The sequence below is a fragment of the Rhinatrema bivittatum genome, chromosome 2, assembly GCF_901001135.1.
Source record: "Rhinatrema bivittatum chromosome 2, aRhiBiv1.1, whole genome shotgun sequence".
Classification (NCBI taxonomy): Eukaryota; Metazoa; Chordata; class Amphibia; order Gymnophiona; family Rhinatrematidae; genus Rhinatrema; species Rhinatrema bivittatum.
Genome location: NC_042616.1, coordinates 755,254,439 through 755,275,440, shown reverse-complemented (window position 1 = coordinate 755,275,440; position 21,002 = coordinate 755,254,439). Strand labels below are relative to the sequence as shown.

Sequence of the window (21,002 nt, the reverse complement as noted above, 5' to 3'; positions counted from 1 at the left end):
AGACCGATGCAGCCATCTATTCTGCATCAAAGCATGATACATCAATGCATTCAAAGCACGGAGCCTCAACATATCAGAAGCAACCAATGAACCTGACATATTCAATGCAGCTGAGGACTTCAACACATTTTAAATCATTGATGCACGTGAAGCTTGGTGCATTGATGTGCCCAATGCATGGTGTATAGCCACACCAGATGCATTGTGCCCCGATGCAAGGTACATCAGCGCACCTCACGATGATGCACCAGTGCAAGACATGCCGACCCACTTGATGCATCTTGATTCTTATAACAGCTAAGTCCTCTCCCCATCTTGTTCCAGTGTACCCAGAGGAGGCTACGATTCATAACACTAATATTGTGCTCCATGATGTCCATTCTCCTCCTTCAACCCAAAAGGAGCTTAAGATCCTCGGAATCACATTCCTGTGACCTGAGAGGATTACCTACACAAAAATTTACTAGCCATCCAAGATCTTCAGGAGAAGGAATAAAAATATTCTTCAAGAACTTCAGGAGAAGGAGGCAAGAGTATGCATACCTCCTCCATTGATTAGATGACTAACATCCCCAAGGTTGGTAGCCACAGGTCTTTGATTACAAACACTAGATCATATTTGTTCGATATTACCACTGTCCTTGAATCCACTTCCTATTGCAATGCAGGAATCTATTCTGGTTTCAGAAGATGTTCATCTGCTAACCCCAGGCCAAAAGACACAGCAGTCTTAAACTAGTTTGCAGGGCTGATGAAAAATATCTTTACTTCTTTAGCAAAAGAGACAGATGGAGCACTCTCGTTTCCACTATTGCTTTGGTGGTTCCACAGACTGGAGTCTCAAACTTGCCTTTGGGTGTGTGTTCATCATCAGAACCATATCTTCTTCAATGACACACTAGACTGCAGTGTGATCTCTTCCAATTTCTTATTCGGAAGAAGTAACTACTCTGTGCCCACTAATAGAAGGATTTCCTCTTCCTCCTCCTCCTCCTTCATCACTGGAGTCTTCACTAAGCCAACTACTACCCCCAGACTCGGATGAAGACTCCAATGAAATACCATTAAACCCTCTTCCAGAACTTCCAGAGCATTTATCTTCATGGAAAATCTCACCTATTCCAAATATATTGAAAATTTGGAGCAGCAGCACTGGGTATTCATGTCCATAAAGACAAAGACCTATGGACAAAACTCCTTAGACTGTTGAAAATTCTGGATACATTAGCAGAAACTGCCATGTTACCAGTTCATGACATACTTAAGGCATTATTCTTAAAACTATGGGAAACATCTAACCTGCCTGCCAAAGTCTAGAAAGCTCAAGTTTTGAGTCCAACACTCTTTGGGATTTGGCATGGTACATCTTCACACCAGTCAGTCGTAGTGGAATAAGTTATAAAGAAAGCAAAGAAGACATTTATTCTAATCCACACTGGAGAGAGATCCTAAACTCCTAGTCAATTTTGCCAAAAGAACATTTTGCAGTGCAATGCTGTCCACACTCATTGCCACTTATCAATTCTGCATGGTACAATACATTCATAATTGTCTCCAGAAGCTGAAGATATACCTACCTGCTTCTGAACAAAATGCCCTCTCTCGGGCATTTTGGGACTCTGAGGAAGTGGTGTAATACCTTCTCATTTAGTCTATGAATCCTTTGACTCTGTATTGTGTGCATCCACAGCTGCTTCTGGAGCGAGTTGCATCCATGGTTATCAGCCAGTTCCATCCAAGAGGTTGTTCATGAAAAACGTGCTGCCTTCCTGTACTTGGGTCGAAGTAATTCAGAGTGAAACTAAGAAATGGTCTCACAGATAAAAGACCAAAATGTGAGGATCACGTGATGTGGTGGGCTCGGTAGGCAGCAGCCACCCAAGCTCCGGCTACCACCCCAGCTAAATCCCTCCCCATCGCATTCACCCTTCTGGTTTTCTCGCGCCCAAGTAATTATTCCTTCAGATTGCAATGACATCATAGTGTGTTGATACTGGGCTTCGCATGGCTTCCCGCACGATAAGGAAGGATAAAGAGAAGACTAAGGCCTCAGATCCTAAAATGGCCGCCGCACGTACCGCGATGGAGCATCAGGTGGGAGAATCATTGGAGGACAAGATCTCCCATGCTGTAGTGTCAGCCCTGGATATGCATCTGCATCAGATATCAGAGCAGATCGCAGAGGTTAGGGCTTCCCTCACCAAATTTGATACCCGGGTAGAGCGGATTGAGGGCCGAGTTGTTCTCGCCGAAGATGACATTGGAGCCCTTGAATGCCATGTTGAGGAGCTAGAAAAGCAGGTGAAAGCAAGCAAAAGAAAATTGACTATCTCGAGAATCGCTCCCTCTGTAATAACTTGCGCTTCGTCGGGTTTCCAGAATCCCTACCTGAATATGAGCTACCGTGCCTGTTGGAGGCTTGGCTGCTAAGTATCATCCCCTCTCTCGTTTCTCCATCTGGTGGTCTGCTGGAGAGAGTGCACCGGCTGGGCCGCAAGAACGAGGGTGACATGGCTCGTCGGCCGAGAGTGATCATCACCCGCTTTCTGCATTTTGCACACAAATCTTTAGTTCTCCAGCATTATTGGAAGGCTCGTGAATTCTTTTATGAGTCTCATCGCATTATGGTCTTCCAGGACTTTTCGCCATGGGTGACCCTTCAGAGGAAAGCATTTAATGATTTCTGCTCCGAGCTTTTCAAGAAAAAAATCCAATTTGCACTAATGTTTCCGGTGAAGTTAAAGATTTCTCATCAAGGCCAACTTAAGTTCTTTACTTCGGCAACGGAGGCCCGCGAATTTGTGCAAGGCCTAGCTGGAAATGAGCAATCATCATCACCCTGATTTGAAACGGATCTACAGGCTGCGGGAGAATTTCCTCGAGGGCAACGTTCTTTTTGTGAGAGAATCTTTTGGAGCGTTTGCCAGAATGGACTCCGTAAGCGATATTTTTCTACATGAGAGGGGCCGGCCACAATGGGAAGTGTATGGTTTTGAGCTAGTTTTCGTAGCGAGATCACTCAGGCCTCCTCTTTACATATATCCTTCATGATCAGCTCAAATTTGGGCAGATTTCATGACTTTGTTCATCGGGTGACCAGTTGAATCAGTTCTATGTGGTTTCTTTGTTGTGGGGCCGTTTGCTTATGTTTTTTACTTAGAAGGATGGCGGGGTGGTAGCCGATCACATGGGTCCATCTTTGTGCTCCCTATCCCTTAAATAGGGATAAATGAGGTATTTTGGGGAGTGGAAGGGCAATCGACTCTCGAGCTAAGACCAGGCTCAGAGTCTGTTGGACAAGTTATTCATATTCGATGGGGGTTGGGGGGGGGGGGGGTTTGGTAGGGACAGGGACTTTACAGAGAACCTCAGTATGACTATGGTTAAAGTTATTGGAATGTGGTTTGTGTTATTATTCAATATATGCACTAACTGTTAATCTTTTTTTACACCTGCAACACTGAGATACCCTTGGGTACATGGTATAAGGCATTCTGTCTGTGGGGATGACGTTCTTTTACTGCGCCACAGCTCCTTGAGAGAGGTTTCATGACGTTGGAAATGGTGACTTGGAATGTAGCGGGGCTGGGCACCACCATCAAGAGAGAAAAGGTACTTGCATGCTTAACCAGACTCTGTGCTAAAGTAGCTTTCTTGCAAGAGACACAGCTGCTCCCGGACAAAGTACTAAAATTACAAAAGAAATGGGTAGCACAGGTTTTTTAATGCTACCGGAAATTCCAAAAGTAGGGGTGTAGCCATTCTTTTTCATAAATCCACTCCCTTTAAAATGCAGGAGACTGTGGCAGATCCCCAGGGTAGATACTTTATCTTGAAAGGATGCTTGATGGGATCTCCAATAATTTTGGCATCTGTATATGCTCCCAATTCATATGACCACTCATATTATACTACCTTACTCTCCCACATTACTAGGTTGGGGGATTATCCTATTGTAATAGGAGGAGATTTTAATTTTGCAGTGGATCCAATGCTGGACAGACAGCTGCCGAGGGGAGGACTCCAAATTAGTGAATACAAAGGCCTTAATTTCCTATGCAAGCATCTCCACCTGTTAGATTTGTGTAGAATGCTTCATCCTGGGGAGCGTGAATTCATGCATCTTGCACGGGCTCATCCCGCCCGCTCCTGGATAGATTTTTTGCTAGTCTCAGAATCTCTCTTTTCTAGATTCACTGAGTCATCTATCGAAACATTATCGGTCTCTTGACCATTGCCCAGTGATGGGGACTTTCGGCCAAAATGATGACTTTTCCCAGAGTCAGTGGCAGATCAGCAGGAGATGCCGGCTACTATGCGGGCGGCCACTATAGTTGTCCTTCCCAAAGCTGGGCAAAACCCCCTACTGCCTTCCTCTTACAGGCCAATTTCTTTGCTCAACCTGGACATTAAAATCTTCACCAAAATCCTGGCCACTAGATTGAAGCCTCTCATGCCTCTACTGGTGTCTCCAGACCAGGTGGGCTTCGTGGTTGGGAGAAGATCTATGTCAATTTACATAAGGTGCTGGCTGCCCTGGAGATCTGTCACTTGTCTTCCATCCGTGAACCCCTGCTGGTAACCTGCGACGCTGAGAGAGCTTTTGACAGGGTTGCCTGGCCATTCTTAAAACAGGTCCTCTGCAAGATGGGTTTTATAGGGAGAATTTATGACTATATTACATTAATCCAACAGCACAGATTCTGGTTAATGGTCATCTATCTGACTAATTTTATTTGCAATGGGGTACTCGCCAGGGTTGTCCCCTTTCTCCCCTTCTGTACATCTTGACTGTAGAACCCCTCGTGAGTAAATTGAAGGCAGCTCCGGGAATTACGGGTAACCCTGTGGGAATTCACACGTACCTGACACTCTTGTTTGCAGATGATATTTTGCTTTTATTATCCCACGCTTGTACGGCTCTTACACAGGTCATATGCATTTTTCAGACATACCAGACACTATCTGGGTTTAAATTAAACTTATTTATTTATTTATTTTGAACTTTTATATACCGACATTCATGTGCAAATAGTACATATCATATCGGTTTACAGTGAAACGAGGGAAGCATAAAACGATAGCCTTACATCAAACAGGGTTACAGGAACTGGGATCAAAAATAACATATGGATGGTATGGGCTTCCTGTTATAAATCAGCCTTACATTAAACCATGATATAGGACCTGCAATCAGGTCTAAACAAAAACTCAGATAATAAGATACTTGATTGAAAGAACTTGCATGAAAACATGATGGAAGAACGAGACTGAAAAACTTGAAAGAAGCAAGACCTGTCTACAGGTGTAGAGTCTGGTTGGAAAAAACAGAGGTCTTGGATCTTCAGGAGTCCTTGAAGGATAATTGGTTAGACTTCCCAGTGAAATGGGCAGACTCCACTATTAAATATCTGGGCATTCTTATCCATTCCGATCCCAAGAAATGATACGCCCTTAATGTGCCCCCTGCGATTGATAAGGTGATGAAAAAATTGGCGGGATGGCGATCTCTTCTTTATCTTTACAAGGGCTCATCACAGTGATTAAAATGGTTATTGCACCACAATTGTTAAATAAACTTTCTATGCTTCCTTTTATTATTCTTACTAAAGATCATCGAAACATCCAAAAAGCGGTGAGACTGTTTCTCTGGAGGGATAAGAAGGCCCAGCTTTCCTATTCTATTGTGATGGCCCCAAAAACTCAAGGGGGATACGGCTTCCAAATTTCCAGGTGTACTCCTGCGTGGCCAATCTGCGCTTTATGGGGGACTGAGTCCTGGGCACTTCTGAGTATACGGACCCCCAGTTAATCCAAGTCATATGCTCCCCCTTAGACCCTTGCTTTATTTTACATGCCTCGGCCCAGACATATCAGAAGTTATCAATGCATTTTAGCTTAGCGAAAATGACCAGGAAGATTTGGGGGCTTACTCGAAAACTCCTAGGCTTGCCCGCACACTTCGTATCAATATCCCATGAGGGGATCCACTCTAGAGTCGTCCTCTTACTTCCAGAGCAACACATTTCAATGTTGCCCCAAATTGGCCCCTCAAAGCGCTCCTGGACCCTAATACTGGGAAGATGTATACCTTTGCCCAATGCCAAGAGAAATTAGGCCTGCAAACACATCATTTTTACTTTACGGATACTTGCGGGCCTCTGTCAATAATGTGCTGAAAGGGGTAGAGGGGGATATAACTTCACTGATGCTGAGCTATTTGAATATTTTAAGGCAAGGAAGGGTTCTTTGTCTTGTTTATATGCTTTTTACAATTCGGTACAAACGTTTTGCATTTTCACGGTCTTACTTCCTAAGTGGTCTCGGGATTGTGTGGAGGAGTTGGAGGAGAGCATGCTTAAACTCTGTTACCTTTCCATAAACCAGATTACTAACAATGTTGGCTTTCGTGAACCTCAACAGTGGATATTTCATCGCATCGTCTACTCTCCTGCACGGGTCTATCAGATGGGGCTTATTTCCTCCGACTCTTGCCTTAAATGTGCTCAGGCCTCAGCCTCACTAATTCACTGTCTTTGGGAGTGCCCAGTTATACAATTTTTTTGGGACACTGTTCGTCACAAGCTGTCAGAGCTCCTCCACATTGATATTCAATGGTTTTGCTCTTTTTGTATTCTGAATAATGATGTCGGGGATTCTAGTCTTAATGTTGACAGTGTGGGGTTAATGTCTAAAGCATGTTTGATTGCTAAAAAGTGTATATTGCTTAGATGGATAGACAGTAACCCCCCCACCGGGGAACTGTGGTCCACCTTAATGACGGAATTGTATCAATTAGAATATTGCTCCATGTACAAGTGTTTCGCTCCCCGTAAGAAATGCCTTTTCCAGGAGATTTAGGAGTGCTATTATTGATCTATTCCTAAGCCCATTCAAGTTTTGGCTCCGCTTGATGGGGTGGTTGGAATGTGCAATTGACACCAACTACATGCCAAGGCATTCATAAGTAGTGATTTGAGCTGCATGTCCGGCACCCTTTGTGATATTACACTGTAATCGTAACCACCTGACAACTACATATCTATGAGGTTCTCTGTAAGGGAGGGTTGAGGGGGGGGGGTCGGGAAAGGGGGGGTGGAAGGGCTTGCAAACAGGAGAAAAGTGGAGGTGTGTAACCTTTGGTGTGTTCACTTGTTTGTTTGGAGTGTATTATATTTCATGCCCCAATAAAGATAATAGAAAAAAAAAGACCAAAATGTGGTGGTCCAGTCTCTCTGCACTGTGCCAGAACAACCTGCTCCAATGCCCTTACTAGCCTTACCAATTTCCATGTTTTCACAGACTGCAATATTGACCTTTTTCAATAGTACTAGCTATGTCAACTTCTGGCCAGACCTAGACAAAGGGAATGCCATCAGCCCCCAGCCTAAGCCAGGGTGTAGATTTTTATACCATTGTCCAATCCCCATCCTTTTCTTCCAGTAGTGGGACAAATTCAGTTTTTCTTTGATCAATGGCGTCAAATAACCAAAGACTTATGGAAACTCAGCATTGTACACTGTCAGTACTAGTTGCATTTCTCCCAACTCCCAACCCTTTCACACTACTGCTGTCCAGAGTAGATCTCTCTCAGCTCCCTCATATTCATCAGGAGATGCAATCTCTTCTACAACACCAAGCGGTGGAGATATTTCCTGCAGTGCACACTAGCAGGATTTCTTCTCAAGATATTTTATTATCTCCTAGGAGAATATGCTCCTCAACAAGCATATTCTCTGGGAGAAATTCAAAATGAACTCTGTGAATGAATGTATGCCCTGGATCTCAAAGACACTTATATTCATAGTCCAACCCACCTGGCCGATTGGCATTATCTGTAGTTCCAAGTGGATTTGTTCCACTTCCATTTGGCTTTTCCTCTGCCCTTAGAATCTTCGCCATATGCCTCGCAGTAGTAGCAGTGCACCTCTGTTACCAGGGCATTCAGGTTTTTCCATGACTGGTTAATCGCAGCAAATTCAAGAGAAGCCATGCTCTGTTATCTAGATGTGATCATATATCTTTTTCAGAGCTTATAATTTCTCATTAACTTCTAGAAGTCCAACCTAGAACTCACACAGAAGCTTTAGTTCTTTGGAGCCTGCATAGACTTTTTGCTTCAGAAAGCATTCCTGTCCATAGAGGTCGACCATGATCTCCCTTATTCATGCACAGCTTGCCAATACGAGGTCCACCGCCAGGAGGCTCCTTGTAATTCTAAGTCATGTGGTGGTGGCTATGCATGTAGATCCATTATCTTGTCTTCACATATATTACCTCCAGTTGTGTCTAAGATCTCTGAGGGATCAGTGGACTCAATCACTGTCTTAAGTAATACAAATGACACCACCAATGGTAAGGGAGTTGAAATGGTGGTTGTGTCCACAAGTGCTCCAAGATGGTGCGCCACTGCTATTAAGCTCTCATCAGCTCATCCTTAAAATAGGAGCCTCATGCAAAAGTTGGTGAGCCCATGTAGGACAATTCTATACCCAGAGTCTCTGGTCTCCACTGGAATCTGTCTTCCAGATAAATTTCTTGGAGCTAAGAGCAATCTGATGTGCTCTCATTCCATTCATGCATCTCCTCCACAAAAGAACATCCTGATTCAAACAGACAATAAAGTTGCCATGCTCTGCGTCAACAAGCAGGGAGGAAAAGGATCGTGGCTTCCCTGCCAGGATGTGCTGAATATCTGGAACTGAGCGGAACAACACCACATAACTCTGCAAACAATTTCTCTGCCAGTTGTTTCCAACATTCTAGTGGATTGTTTCAGCTGTTTTTTGATCTCATGAATGGTCTTTGCAGCGAATGAACTGTTCAGCTCTTGAGGTCTACAGACAGCGGATCTGTTTGCATCACAGTAAAACACAAAGCTAAATCAATTTTGCTTCATTCTTCCAATATATCTCAGGCTAGCATAAGATACTTTTCTTCTTGAATGGGGCCAAAGTCTCATGTATGCTTTTCCACTGATACCACTTATTGCCATTACAATACAAAAAGTTATCCAACATCAAGCCTCTCTGATCTTCATAGTGCTGGTGTGGCCCAGGCAGATTTTGATATGTGTATCTAGTCAAGCTTTCAAAATGTCCTCCCATACCACTCAGAGTATCCTGTTGTCTTGAGTTAAAAGAGAAGGTTGGCTCCATCTTTCCAATCTCTCAGCCTTCAACCTTGCAGTGTGGATGCTGAACATTCAGCAATTGCCAGTCTTCATTTAACATTGGCAATTGAAGATCTCTTAATTTCCTCTAGAAAGTCTTCAACCAGGAAGGTCATGTTGAAGGCTTTCTAGATAAGTGGGTAATACATTTTTAAATAATAAGTTTTCCATCAGGTGCCAACAACATGATTCCGATCCCCTCTCATGTGAGCCTTTGCAGCTACAATATTTGCTTCACCTTATTTATTTATATTCTACCTTTCAGTACTTCAAAGCAAATTACATTCAGGTATTGTAGGTATTTCTCTACTCACAGAGGGTTTACCATATAAGGCTCTGATTCACTAAGGCATTTCTCCTATTCCGTGTCTCTGAAAAATGCCTTGATGAATCAGGCCTTGAGTATCTGATTCACTAAGGGTTTTTCCCATAGACACAAATTAGGAGAACAGCCTTAACGAATCTGGCCCTAAGTTTGCACCTGAAGCAAAGGAGGATAATTTGACTTGATCAAGATCAAAAGGAATAGCAGTGGAATTTGAATTTAGTTTCCATGGTTCACAGTTCACTGCTCTAACCATTTGGCTACTCCACTCTTATCAAATTCTGGCCTTGCTACTGCCTCATTAAGAATATATCTGAGCTCTATGGTAGCTTACCATACTTTGTTAGACAACAGACCAATCTCCACATACTTGCTTGTGACTTGGGTTATGAAAGGACAATGGTACGAAAATCCCCAAAACAGAAACAGTGTATTCCATGTGGTCGTCTCTCAATTGATGAAACCTCCTTTTGAACTTTGAAGACAGCTCCTTTAAAGTTCTTAACTTGGAAAATACTTTTCTTTGTTGCAGTCACCTCATCGAGAAAAGTTCATGAAGTACAGGTTTCATTCAGTATCCTCCAAGATTGTTCTATCATAACAGGGGTGATTCTTTATACTGTCCCAATATTCTTACTGAAAATAGTCTGAGCTTCCATATCAATCATCAGTCAGTTGTACTACATACCTTCTTCCCAAGGTCTCATGGAAGAAGGTTGGTAGTACATGAGGGGAGATAAAGCTATCCACTTCTTTGACTACAAAACAGGTCTTAGCGAATTACAAATTAAGCAGCTTTCTATCTCTTACACCTTAAGTGCCTTGGAATAGCAGTCGCCAAATGAAACTTTATCCAGTTGGATAGCTGCTTGCTTATATCACTGCTGTACTCTAGCAGGACTTCAACTTACAGGACTCAGTCAAGCTCATCAACTGAGGCTTCCTCTGTAGTGCATCTCTGAGAAGTACCCATCAACGATAACTGCAAAGCTGTAACACTGTTTTGATAACATTTCAAAGACTGACAGCAGATTTGGACAAGCAGTTTAGAAAAACTGTTCTCGTTGTAGACTATTCTCCATGTGGAATCGTGGTTGCATATTCAATAATCGCTCCACTGCAATCCCTCAGCTTGAGAGTTCCCACAGATAATGGCTAATTCAGCCTGCTTATTGACAGAAAAAGTATATTTGTTTTATGGTAAATGGTGTTTTATGTAAATAGCAAGATGGAATTAGCTATGGAATACCTGCCCACCTCTCTGGAGAGTCGATTACATTGCTAATTCAGCTCTGTTACAGATTAAGGAGGTTCATGAGGCAATGCCCGTGCGGGATCTCCTGCACATGCTCAATAGAGCTCAAAGCTCTACAGCCTGAAGAAACGAGACTGTTTGGTACTGCTGGATGACATCACCCATATGTAATGGCTAATTCATCCTGCTATCTACGGAAAATATTTACAGTAAGCAAACATGCTTAATATTGTTTAATTTTCCTAGGTTGTACCTGATTCTCACCCTTAGATATGTTAAGGACATTTTTTTCTAGATTTCTTGAAGGTTCCTGTAGAATATATTTTATTTATTTATTTAACACTTTTCTATACCGACCTTCATGGTAGAGACCATATCAGGTCGGTTCACATCGAATAGGGGAACTGAACCAAGAACAGTAACCAAAACAAAAGGATGAACGTGAAAAAGCAAAGTTACATTTAACAGGGAAATTAAACTTGGAGGCATAGACTGCTGAAGGAAGGAAAGGCTAGAGATAGCGGAGAAATTATTAGTATAAACAGAGCAGTCAGGAGGCTCTTATTCTGGGCTTAGGGGTAATATGGAAATCCATTGCTCCTAAAGGAAGTTCTGTCGACTATTGTGTGTCATGGGTATCTGAGAAGGCTTGGCGGAAAAGCCAGGTCTTAAGTTTTTTCTTGAATGTTGGTAGGCAGGGTTCCATTCTGAGGTCAGCTGGGATGTTGTTCCAGATAGTTGGGCCTGCTGTTTGCTGTTTGCCCTATTATTAAAGCTTATGTTTTACCTACTGTAGTGAGAACTTTAGCTTCTAATTCTTTCAAGATCAGAATTATCAACAGAGAACTTCAATGTAACATTTTCTTCAGGATGATCAGCCTGAAATTAAGAGAACTATGGTGATATTTGAATTTGGTAGGATTGGACAATGAAGCTGATTTTTTCAATTAAGCAAAGTTTTATCCTTGGTTAGAATGTTCTAATTTTTTAAGATGTTTCAAAGGTTACGCAGGTTAGACATAAGATAGTCCTCTTAAAAAAAAAAAAAGCAGGAAATTAATTAAAAACAAGGGACATAAAATAATTGGTGAAATAGCCTCTATGGGAGAGGTTTCTAAATCTGTCTGAGCCCCCAGTCAGTCAGGTTTTCAGGAAATCCACAATGAAAATGCATAAAAAACATATGCATACACAAGATATTCTGTATCCCATGCATATTAATTGCAGGTATCCTGAAAACCAGACTTACTTGGTGACCTTCAGGGACCAGTTTAGGATGCACTGTCCTGGGGTGGAGGTGGGGGTGGCGAGTGTCATCTAGGTTCCCACTTACTATATTTTAAGAAAAAGGACAGAACACACCAAATAAAAAAAAGTCATTAAAATGAACAGGAAAAAATATGCTCAGCTCCCAAACTATTTACAGTCCATCAAGTGTTTTATAAGAAACCGAAAGACAAAATTAGAACATGCATTTTGAAAAATAAAGCATAGTCTGGACAAACTGGAGGCTTGTAATGCAGACTTGTCTCACGTGTCTTCCCTGCCTGCCCTGAGACAGGAGATCACCTGAAAAGGACAAAGGGAATGTTCGGCAAGAAATAAAAATGCATATATACAATACCAGCCAAAAAAAGCTTCAAAACTTTCATTTTGTGCATGGGAATGCTTTTACCAAAGAGGCAAGAAAATACAAAATATGTAAGATTCAGAAATACATGACCTGCACAAAGCGATGACAATAAAAAAACAAAAACCCAAACTGTTCATATGGTGAGGAGAACCAAATTCCAGCAATGAATATCCCAGGAAGTTCTTGGTAAAAGCTGCCCATACCTGCATCAGCTTCTTTCAGGTGAAGAGTCCCAAAAGCAGATGAAGGACATACAAAATCTTTTCTTTCTTACTCATCAGCTTGAGTAATTGCAGTCCAGGCTTGCCCACAAAGGGGAAGGAGCAAAGAGTTCTTCCTATATCCTTGGAATCACATGTTCCCTTCCCAAAAGAAGCAAAAAACTGATGACTTGATAAACACAGAAAGACACAGAAACTAAGACCGTAGAAGAGATATCTCTAGAAACTTACAGCTCAATGCTGATTGCCCGCTTTCCTAACGCGCACCCAGCACCTCTCCTGGGCACACAATCCAATATTTAAATGAGGGTTCATGCTAAAAAGGAGGCACTAGGGAAAATTGTTTTCACTAACGCCGTCTCTGGATCGGGCTCCTAGGAGAGGTGATTGTCAGTGCGGGTTAGGAAAATGAACGCTTAATACGAGCGGACGTTTTCTCCCATTACCGGCACAGAATTCTTTTTTTCAAGGCTTTTTTTAAACCTGGATCTGCTTTCTGTGATTCCTCCTACTCAGTATCCAGACGATACTAAGAGGAGGAATCACGGAAAGCAGGATTGTTTGTTTTTTCCAATGAGCCCTTGAGTGCAGTAGACATTTTCGCTGGCATAAAATTTGCTGTGTTGCAAAGGGCGCATTGGCTGCGCAGGAAATTTTTTGAATCGCGGGGATTAGCTAATAGTACTAATCTGCATGTACTTTACATGTGATGAGTGCTATTAGCTTTGCAGTGATTTGGACATATGTTTTGGACGCACTAATCCTCATATTGCATCGGGGGTTAAGGACGCGTGGCCAAAATGTGCGTCCAATCAATGTAAAGCCATGCACTCAGCTGAGCACACTATATTGCATTGGCCTGTTAGTGTATAGCACTGTATGAACTGAGTTCCTAATTCCATCTGCTGGCATGTGTAGCTGAGCCATTTCACCCGACTATTAAAAAAATGTGCAAACTGAATGCAGAAAACAAAAATGACATTTCAGATTGCATAAGAATCACATCACATATCAAATTTTAATAGAGATATTTAACACAGACACAGACCAAATATGTCTAAGAATATTAAGGTAAGCCCCATTACTAAGATGGATAAATGTGTATCTGTTTACTCTTTCAGATAATACTTGGACGAGGGGGCAATCCTTGAAGTCAGCAAGTAGCACATTTAAAATAAATCAGAAACAAATTCTTTTTCACTCAGTGTACAATTAAGCTCTGGAATTCATTGCCAGAGGATGTGGTTAGGGCAGTTTGTGTAGCTGGGTTTAAAAAAGGTTTGGACAAGTTCCTGGACTAGCATGGGCTCTATTTAATGTTTGGGTACTTGTAATTGTAAACTGGATTGGCCACTGTTGGAAATAGGATGCTAGGCTTGATGGACCTTTGATCTGACTCATTATGTCAACTTCTTATGTTCTTATGAGTTATTCAAACAAAACCTTCTAAAATTAAGCTCTGGAATTAATTGTCAGAGGATATGGTTAGGGCAGTTAATGTATCTGGGCTTAAAAAAGGTTTGACAAGGTTTGACTTAGTTTTTGGGTACTTGCCAGGTTCTTATGGCCTGGATTGGCCACTGTTGGAAACAGGATGCTGGGCTTGATGGACCCTTGGTCTGACCCAGTATGGCATTTTCTTATGTTCTTAAGTTATTGGAGAAGTCCATAAACTATTAGTCAGGTTGACTTGGGGAGGGAGATTTGCATGCACTGCCTCCACTGCATGCAAACTTATCTCATTGTGGATATCCTGAAAACCTGACTGGTTTGGGGGGTCCTCCAGAACAGGTTTGGGAACTTCTGTTCTAGAACAAAACTTGTTGCACAGCCAACTATTTAGCATCTCCAGTGGTCAGCTCATTGTATCATGGGATTCTAGGAGCACTGAATATAGTAGTTTCTGTTTGAGGACAGCAAAAAGATAAGGGGTCCAATATTCAGCACCCCTTAGCCAGTGAAGTTAGGATTTAGCCAGCTAAGTGGTGCCATTTGAATATTCAGGCGCAATCAGTGGCAATCACTTAGCTGGCTAACTTCTTATCCAGCTGGTTAAATGTGGGGTGAGATAGGGCGCACTGGGGAAAAGCCACTAATCCAATTAAGCTAGCCAGATAAATGCTGATATTCACTTAGCCAGATAAATGTAAGACAGCTATTCAGCTGTCCTAAAGATAGCTGGATAAACTTTTCTGGTTAACTATAAAATAGCCGAGTATATTCAGTGGCATGACCATATCACTGAATAACTCGGCCAAGTTAGCTGGATAAGTTTATCTGGCTAACTTGTATAGTCAGATAGTGGCTGAATATTTGCCCCAAGACAACTGTTATCAAATTATAGCCACGGCATCAGTCTTTAACATCTGTATTAGCTTCACTAACTTTGCTTTTTCTCCCACCTTCAAGTCATTCCATCTGTCTGCCAATTTTATTTCTTTTGCATTTCACCCTCTTCTGTCTTTCTCTTTGACCACCCCTACACTCCAGAACAAAAATACCCATAGAAACTTGTACTGTTCCTCTATTCAATTCTTCCAGAATTGGCTCAGAATTCATCTGTTTTCTAACTGTGTGGTATTCAGTTATTTTTCTTCTCACTGGTTTTCTTTACATTTGCTTTTCTTCTATCTTGATGAATTGTGCATTACATTGGACTTGCAAGGTTATTTGGTGAAAAGTGACATCCATGTACCACAGTACATCAAATAGTATTAATGACAGTTCACATAAAGGATATTTTTGGAAATAGCACAAATGTCCTAGGACAGGGTGGCCAACTGTGGTCCTCGAAAGCCACAAACAGGCCAGGTTTTCAGGATATCCACAATGAATATGCATGAGACAGATCTGCATGCACTGCCTCCAATGTCTGCAAATTTATTTTGTGCATATTCATTGTGGATATCCTGAAAACAAGGCTCATTTGTGGCTCTCAAGTACCAGAATTGGCCACCACTTTCCTAGGGGCAAAATTTACTAAGATTTGTTCCATAGACACAACAGTGCAATTGTCAAAGCTTTTTACACAGGTGAACAGTGCCCTGTTGAAAATTGCCTTTCTTCTCTGTGGGGAAAAGGAGTGGGTCTGGGAACTGGGGGGAGAGCAGATATGACACACCATGTGTTGGGATTTCATTATGAAATTTTCCAGTAAAGTAGTTGCAAAGTCCACAGGTACTTATTCACAGTGTGGCTAGTCCCTTCAGGCTCCCCAAGGGGTTTGGAAATCACCCCCAAAATTGGGAAAAGCCATGGTAAATAAAGCCCATACGTTGTATTCCATAAGTGCCACTGTACAATGATTAGGATGGCATGATCTAACTTTTGCAATAGCAGATCATGATATGTAAACTTCTTGACATCGGAATTAAAGTTTTGAGTGATTTATGATGAAAGATGATGATTTGCAGTAGTGCCACTAAATATTACCCAGCTACTTCAAAGTTAGCAGGATAAGTTTATCCGACTAACTTTAGGATTGCTGTCTGGCTGTCCTTATGTTATCAGGCTACAATTACTGGATAATGCAGAAAATTGATGTTATCTGGCTAACTTAGGGCCTCATTCATCCAGGTATTTTCCCATAGAATCAGGCAGTTAGCTGGATAGTGCTGCTCTGCCCCGGAACAACTCTGACATAGTGGGATAAGTTCTCAGCCAGTTAAATATTTATCCAGCAAAGGCCAGTGGTCATACAAGTGGGTTTTTCAGATCCCTGCATTTATCTGGCTTAGGGCCAAATTTAGCTGGACAAATGTGTTGATTGTTTACCTTCTATTTTTTTGAGGCGGTCCAGAGAAGGATGACCAAAATGGTGGTGAGTCTTCATCAAATGACTTATGAGGAGAGACTGAAGATCCTAAATATGTATACCCTGGAGGAGAGGAGGTCCGGGGGAGATATGATACAAACCTTTAGATACCTGAAAGGCTTTAATGATGCACAATAAACGACTAACCTTTTCCATTGGAAAGAAATCAATAGAATTAGGGGTCACAAAATGAAATTCCAGGGAGGATGACTCAGAATCCATGTCAGGAAATATTTCTTCACAGAAAGGATGGTGGATGCCTGGAATGCCCTTCCAGAGGAGGTGGTGAACACAAAACCAGTAAAAGATTTCAAAGGGGCATGGGATGAACACTGTGGATCCTTCAAGGCTAAAGGATGGGAATTAAGAAAAAAGTGCATGGGGGTAACTTGCTGGTGTAGCGGTTACTACCCTTAACCAATAAGCTTTTATGCTGTTGATGCAGCTCCATCATTGCTCTCTGCTTCAATGGCAGGGGGAAAAGAGGAAAAATGAAATTAGATTCAGACAGCAACCGAAAAGGACATTGAATTGCACAGTCTGGGAAAACAAATAAGCATGGGAGTAACTTGCTGATACTTGCTTAACCAATAAGCCTGATATTTTTGATACAATTCCAACTTTGCTCTCTGCTTCAATGGCAAGAGGTAATGGGAATTGGGCTCAAACAGCAACCAACAAGGGCTGTGAATTTGACAGTCTGGGAAACTGATAATAAGGTGACCTGTATGACCAGTTACTACCATAAGCTTGCTGGGCAGACTGGATGGACCATTTGGTCCTTTTCTGCCTTCATTTGTATGTTTCTGTGTTTCTATAAATTTGAAATAGGGTTAATATGAAATGGGAAGCAATAGCTTTAGCTAGCAGAAAATATTATTTCTCAATTTGGTTAAAGTGACTTTTTTTTTTTTTTTGCTTCTTTATGCACTAAATCTCTCTACCTCTTCACTTATATTTTTATTTATACATTTTGAGCAGCTAGCTGACTTCATGTTTTAGTGATGCATTATATTTGTCTTATGTTATACAATATGATTTTAACTCATAATGTGACTTGAAGGAGCCTTAAGTTCAAATTCACTCCATTATATTTTTTGTTATTGTCTTCACCAAATAAATCAAACCTATACTTTTCAAATGTCTCATTTTGATATTTTTGTTTAACAGATGACCCAAAAGCAATTGTGGCAAATCTTACAGTAAGTATTATCTAACTGTAACTAGAATGTTGTATACCATATGAAAATACACATGAATAAAGTTTAGATCCAGTACACAACAAGACATTGACTGAGTAGCATATTTTACCTCTGCCAAAGATACATATAAGTACAAATAGAAAATTCTGTGACTCTTGCATAGAATGGCCTCCTGGCAGAGGTATAGAGCTCCAACAGTGGAGAGAATTCAAGAAAGCATGGGGTAACCACAGAGAATCCTTAGCTAATTAGGATATTGCATTAGAAATAAGCAGACTGTTGTCATATTCTCTTTTTCTATGATTGATTGGCATGGAGTGAATCAGTCCCCCTAGGAATCCTCCATTTCATTCATCATCTGCTTAGAATGTAGTAAACAATGTCTTAAACTTCCTCTCTACAGAAATACCTGCTCAAAATCAAATTAGAATAACAGTAATAGTCTGTGGACAAGGCCTTTATTATTTATTATTAATCAACAGCCTGCATTAAAGAGACTTGATTTGGTCTTAAATTTTCAAACGCCTCCAGACTGGACTTTTCCTACCATCAAATGTCTTGTCTATGAGGGATTATTATTTTGTATCTCATTTCCTGTTTGAGATAACTGGCTATCATTTATTATATTTATGAAATATATATTTGTATGATAGTTCTATCTCTGTCACAATGTATATTAGCGCCATATAAAATACTATAGTAGTGAAGTGGAAGAGCAACTTAGTAGTTAAGAGCAATGGGCTAAGAACCAGAGAAGCCAGGTTCAACACCTGCTTCTCCCACTGATGCTTCTGGCAAATCACTTTTAGCTTCCATTGGGGATGTGCATTTGTTGGGCCATTCATTTCGTACCTGTAAGGACGGATGATATGCATGTATTTTCTTAAGAACTGTTATTACATGCGTAACTTACATGCGTACCGTATATTTGTGAGGTATGTGTGTACTCATGATTTGAATGGCCCAACAAATGCACATCCTCCAATGGTTCAACTACAAACTTTAGGCTTCATTTAATAAGCATTTTTCCCATAGACACAGAATAGGAGAAAAGCCTTAGGTCCTTAGATTGTAGACCCTGTGGGAGCAGGGAAATAGCTAGTCTACCTGATTGTAATTTATTTTGAGCTTGGGTTTGGAACGGTGAGTAATCCAATCCAAATCCAATTCATTTATTTCTCACAGAATTTACAATCCAAATAGGCTGAAAGGCTGAAACACAAAGATCTGATGATGATAATTCTTCCTTTTCCAAATTCTCTTTACTGACTTTTCCTAGAAGAGAAATGCCCGTGTTTAAATTGTTGACTCCCATATTTCACAATAAGTCTAAGTCCCAAATAGTTAATATTCTATTCCAGAGTACAAATCATATCACAGTAATAGGGACTTTGTTGAAATGGGGATGTACCTGGAGGTAGAACTAGAAGACTGGGAGAAAATGGGAGAGGTGGAACAACAGTGGGCCAAACTAAAAGGAGCAATTACAAAAGCAACCAGTCTATATGTTAGAAAAGTAAACAAAAGTAAGAGAAATAAGAAAACGATTTGGTTCTGAAGGGAGGTGGCTAACATGTAAGCAAAAAAGAATAGTGTTCAAGAAATATAAAGGATCCCAAAAGCATAATACAGGAAGAATATCTGGTGAAACTGAGGGACAAAAATAAAGTAATCAAAAAGTCAGGTGGAAGGAAGTAAGGCCAAAGAGGTAAAGTGAGGTGACAAACATTTTTCAGATACATCAGAGCAAGGAGAAAGGTCTGAAGTGATATAGTGAAATTGAAAGGTGACAAGGATCAATGTGTGGAGAGAGACAAAGAAATGGTGGAAATATTAAACAAATCTTCAGTTCAGAGTTCACTAAAGACCCAGGAGAAGGACAGTCGCTAGTTAACAAGATTGTGAATGGGGGTGGAGTAGATGCAGCTCCATTCTCAGAAGAAAATGTATGGGAAGAGCTAGGAAAACTGAAAGTGGACAAAGCCATGGGGCCTGATGAGGTTCATCCCAGGATACTGAGGGAGGTCAGAGATATGCTGGCGGGTCCACTGCTTGACCTGTTCAATAGATCCCTGGAAACGGGAATGGTGTTGAGTGATTGGAGAAGAGCAGTGGTGGTCCTGCTTCACAAGAGTGGGAGTAGAGAGGAGGCTGGAAACTACAGGCCAGTTAGCCTTACCTGGGTGGTAGGAAAATTAATGGAGACCCTGCTGAAGGAAAGGATAGTGAACCATCCACAGGCAAAAGGATTGCTGGACCAAGGCAGCATGGATTCACCAGAGGAAGGTCCTGTCAGACAAACCTGACTGTGTTTTTTTTATTGGGTGTCTAAAGAATTGGATCAAGGAAGAGCACTTGATGTGATCTACTTGGATTTCAGCAAAGCTTTTGATAAGGTCCCGCATAGGAGGCTTGTGAATAAAATGAGAAGCTTGGGAGTGAGCACCAAAGTGGTGACGTGGATTACAAACTGGTTGACTGATAGAAGACCGCATGTGATGGTGAATGGAACCTACTCTGAAGAGAGAACAGAGTTTAGCGGAGTAAGCGGAGTGCCGCAAGGATCTGTGCTGCAACTGGTCCTGTTCAATATCTTTATGAGTGACATTGCGGAAGGGATTGAAGGTAAAGTTTGTCTATTTGTGGATGATACTAAGATCTGCAAAAGAGTGGACACGCCGGAAAGAGTAGAGAGAATGAAACATGATTTAAGGAGGCTTGAACAGTGGTCGAAGATATGTCAGCTGGGATTCAATCCCAAAAAAACAAAGGAAACACTTCAGACTAAACATTTCATAATAAACAATAATATATAATTTATTCCACACTAGTATGTTTATACTGGGATCCCTGGCCGTGGGCAGCCATGGCCGGGTCCCTTCTTAGCTTCTGGCACTCTCCGACTGTCACCGCCAACTTCCCCGTCCAGGCTCAGACTGTGTCGGGGCCTTCCCGCAGCATACTCCCCACGACGGAGATGCTGGCTTCCTTGGGCAGCTCCACCCCTATGGTGCGCACACGTGCATCACTCCAGAATTTAAAGGGGCCACGGCGGGAAACCTTGGCCCGGCCCCAAATTCCACGTCATCAGCTGGGGACTATAAAAGAGTCCTGAAGATCATCATGCCTTGCCTTGCCTTGGCAACAGGTCAATTCTTTGAGTAGCTAGTTGCTGTTCCTGCTTGTTCCAGATCCCGCTCCAGTGTTCCTGCTACCATTCCAGCCTTCCTGCCTTCTTCCGTGTCTTCCTGCCTGCTCCTGCTCCCGTGGTCCTGCTCCTGCTTGCTTCTCTGGTTTTTAACTTCGGCCTGGCTCCTGGAATTCTCTGCTGCCCGTCCTGACCCTTGGCGTGTTCACTGGCTTCGTCTGTCTTCTGCCTG

General features: G+C 41.8%; 1 protein-coding gene across 1 annotated transcript in view; it reads left to right on the top strand.

Moving 5' to 3' along the window:
• The window catches only part of ENPP2 (ectonucleotide pyrophosphatase/phosphodiesterase 2), a 639,793-nt gene that overhangs the window by 303,775 nt on the left and 315,016 nt on the right, over positions 1-21,002 (top strand). The window contains 1 exon segment of the mRNA XM_029591948.1: positions 17,591-17,622. Coding sequence (XP_029447808.1) covers positions 17,591-17,622 — 32 coding nt within the window.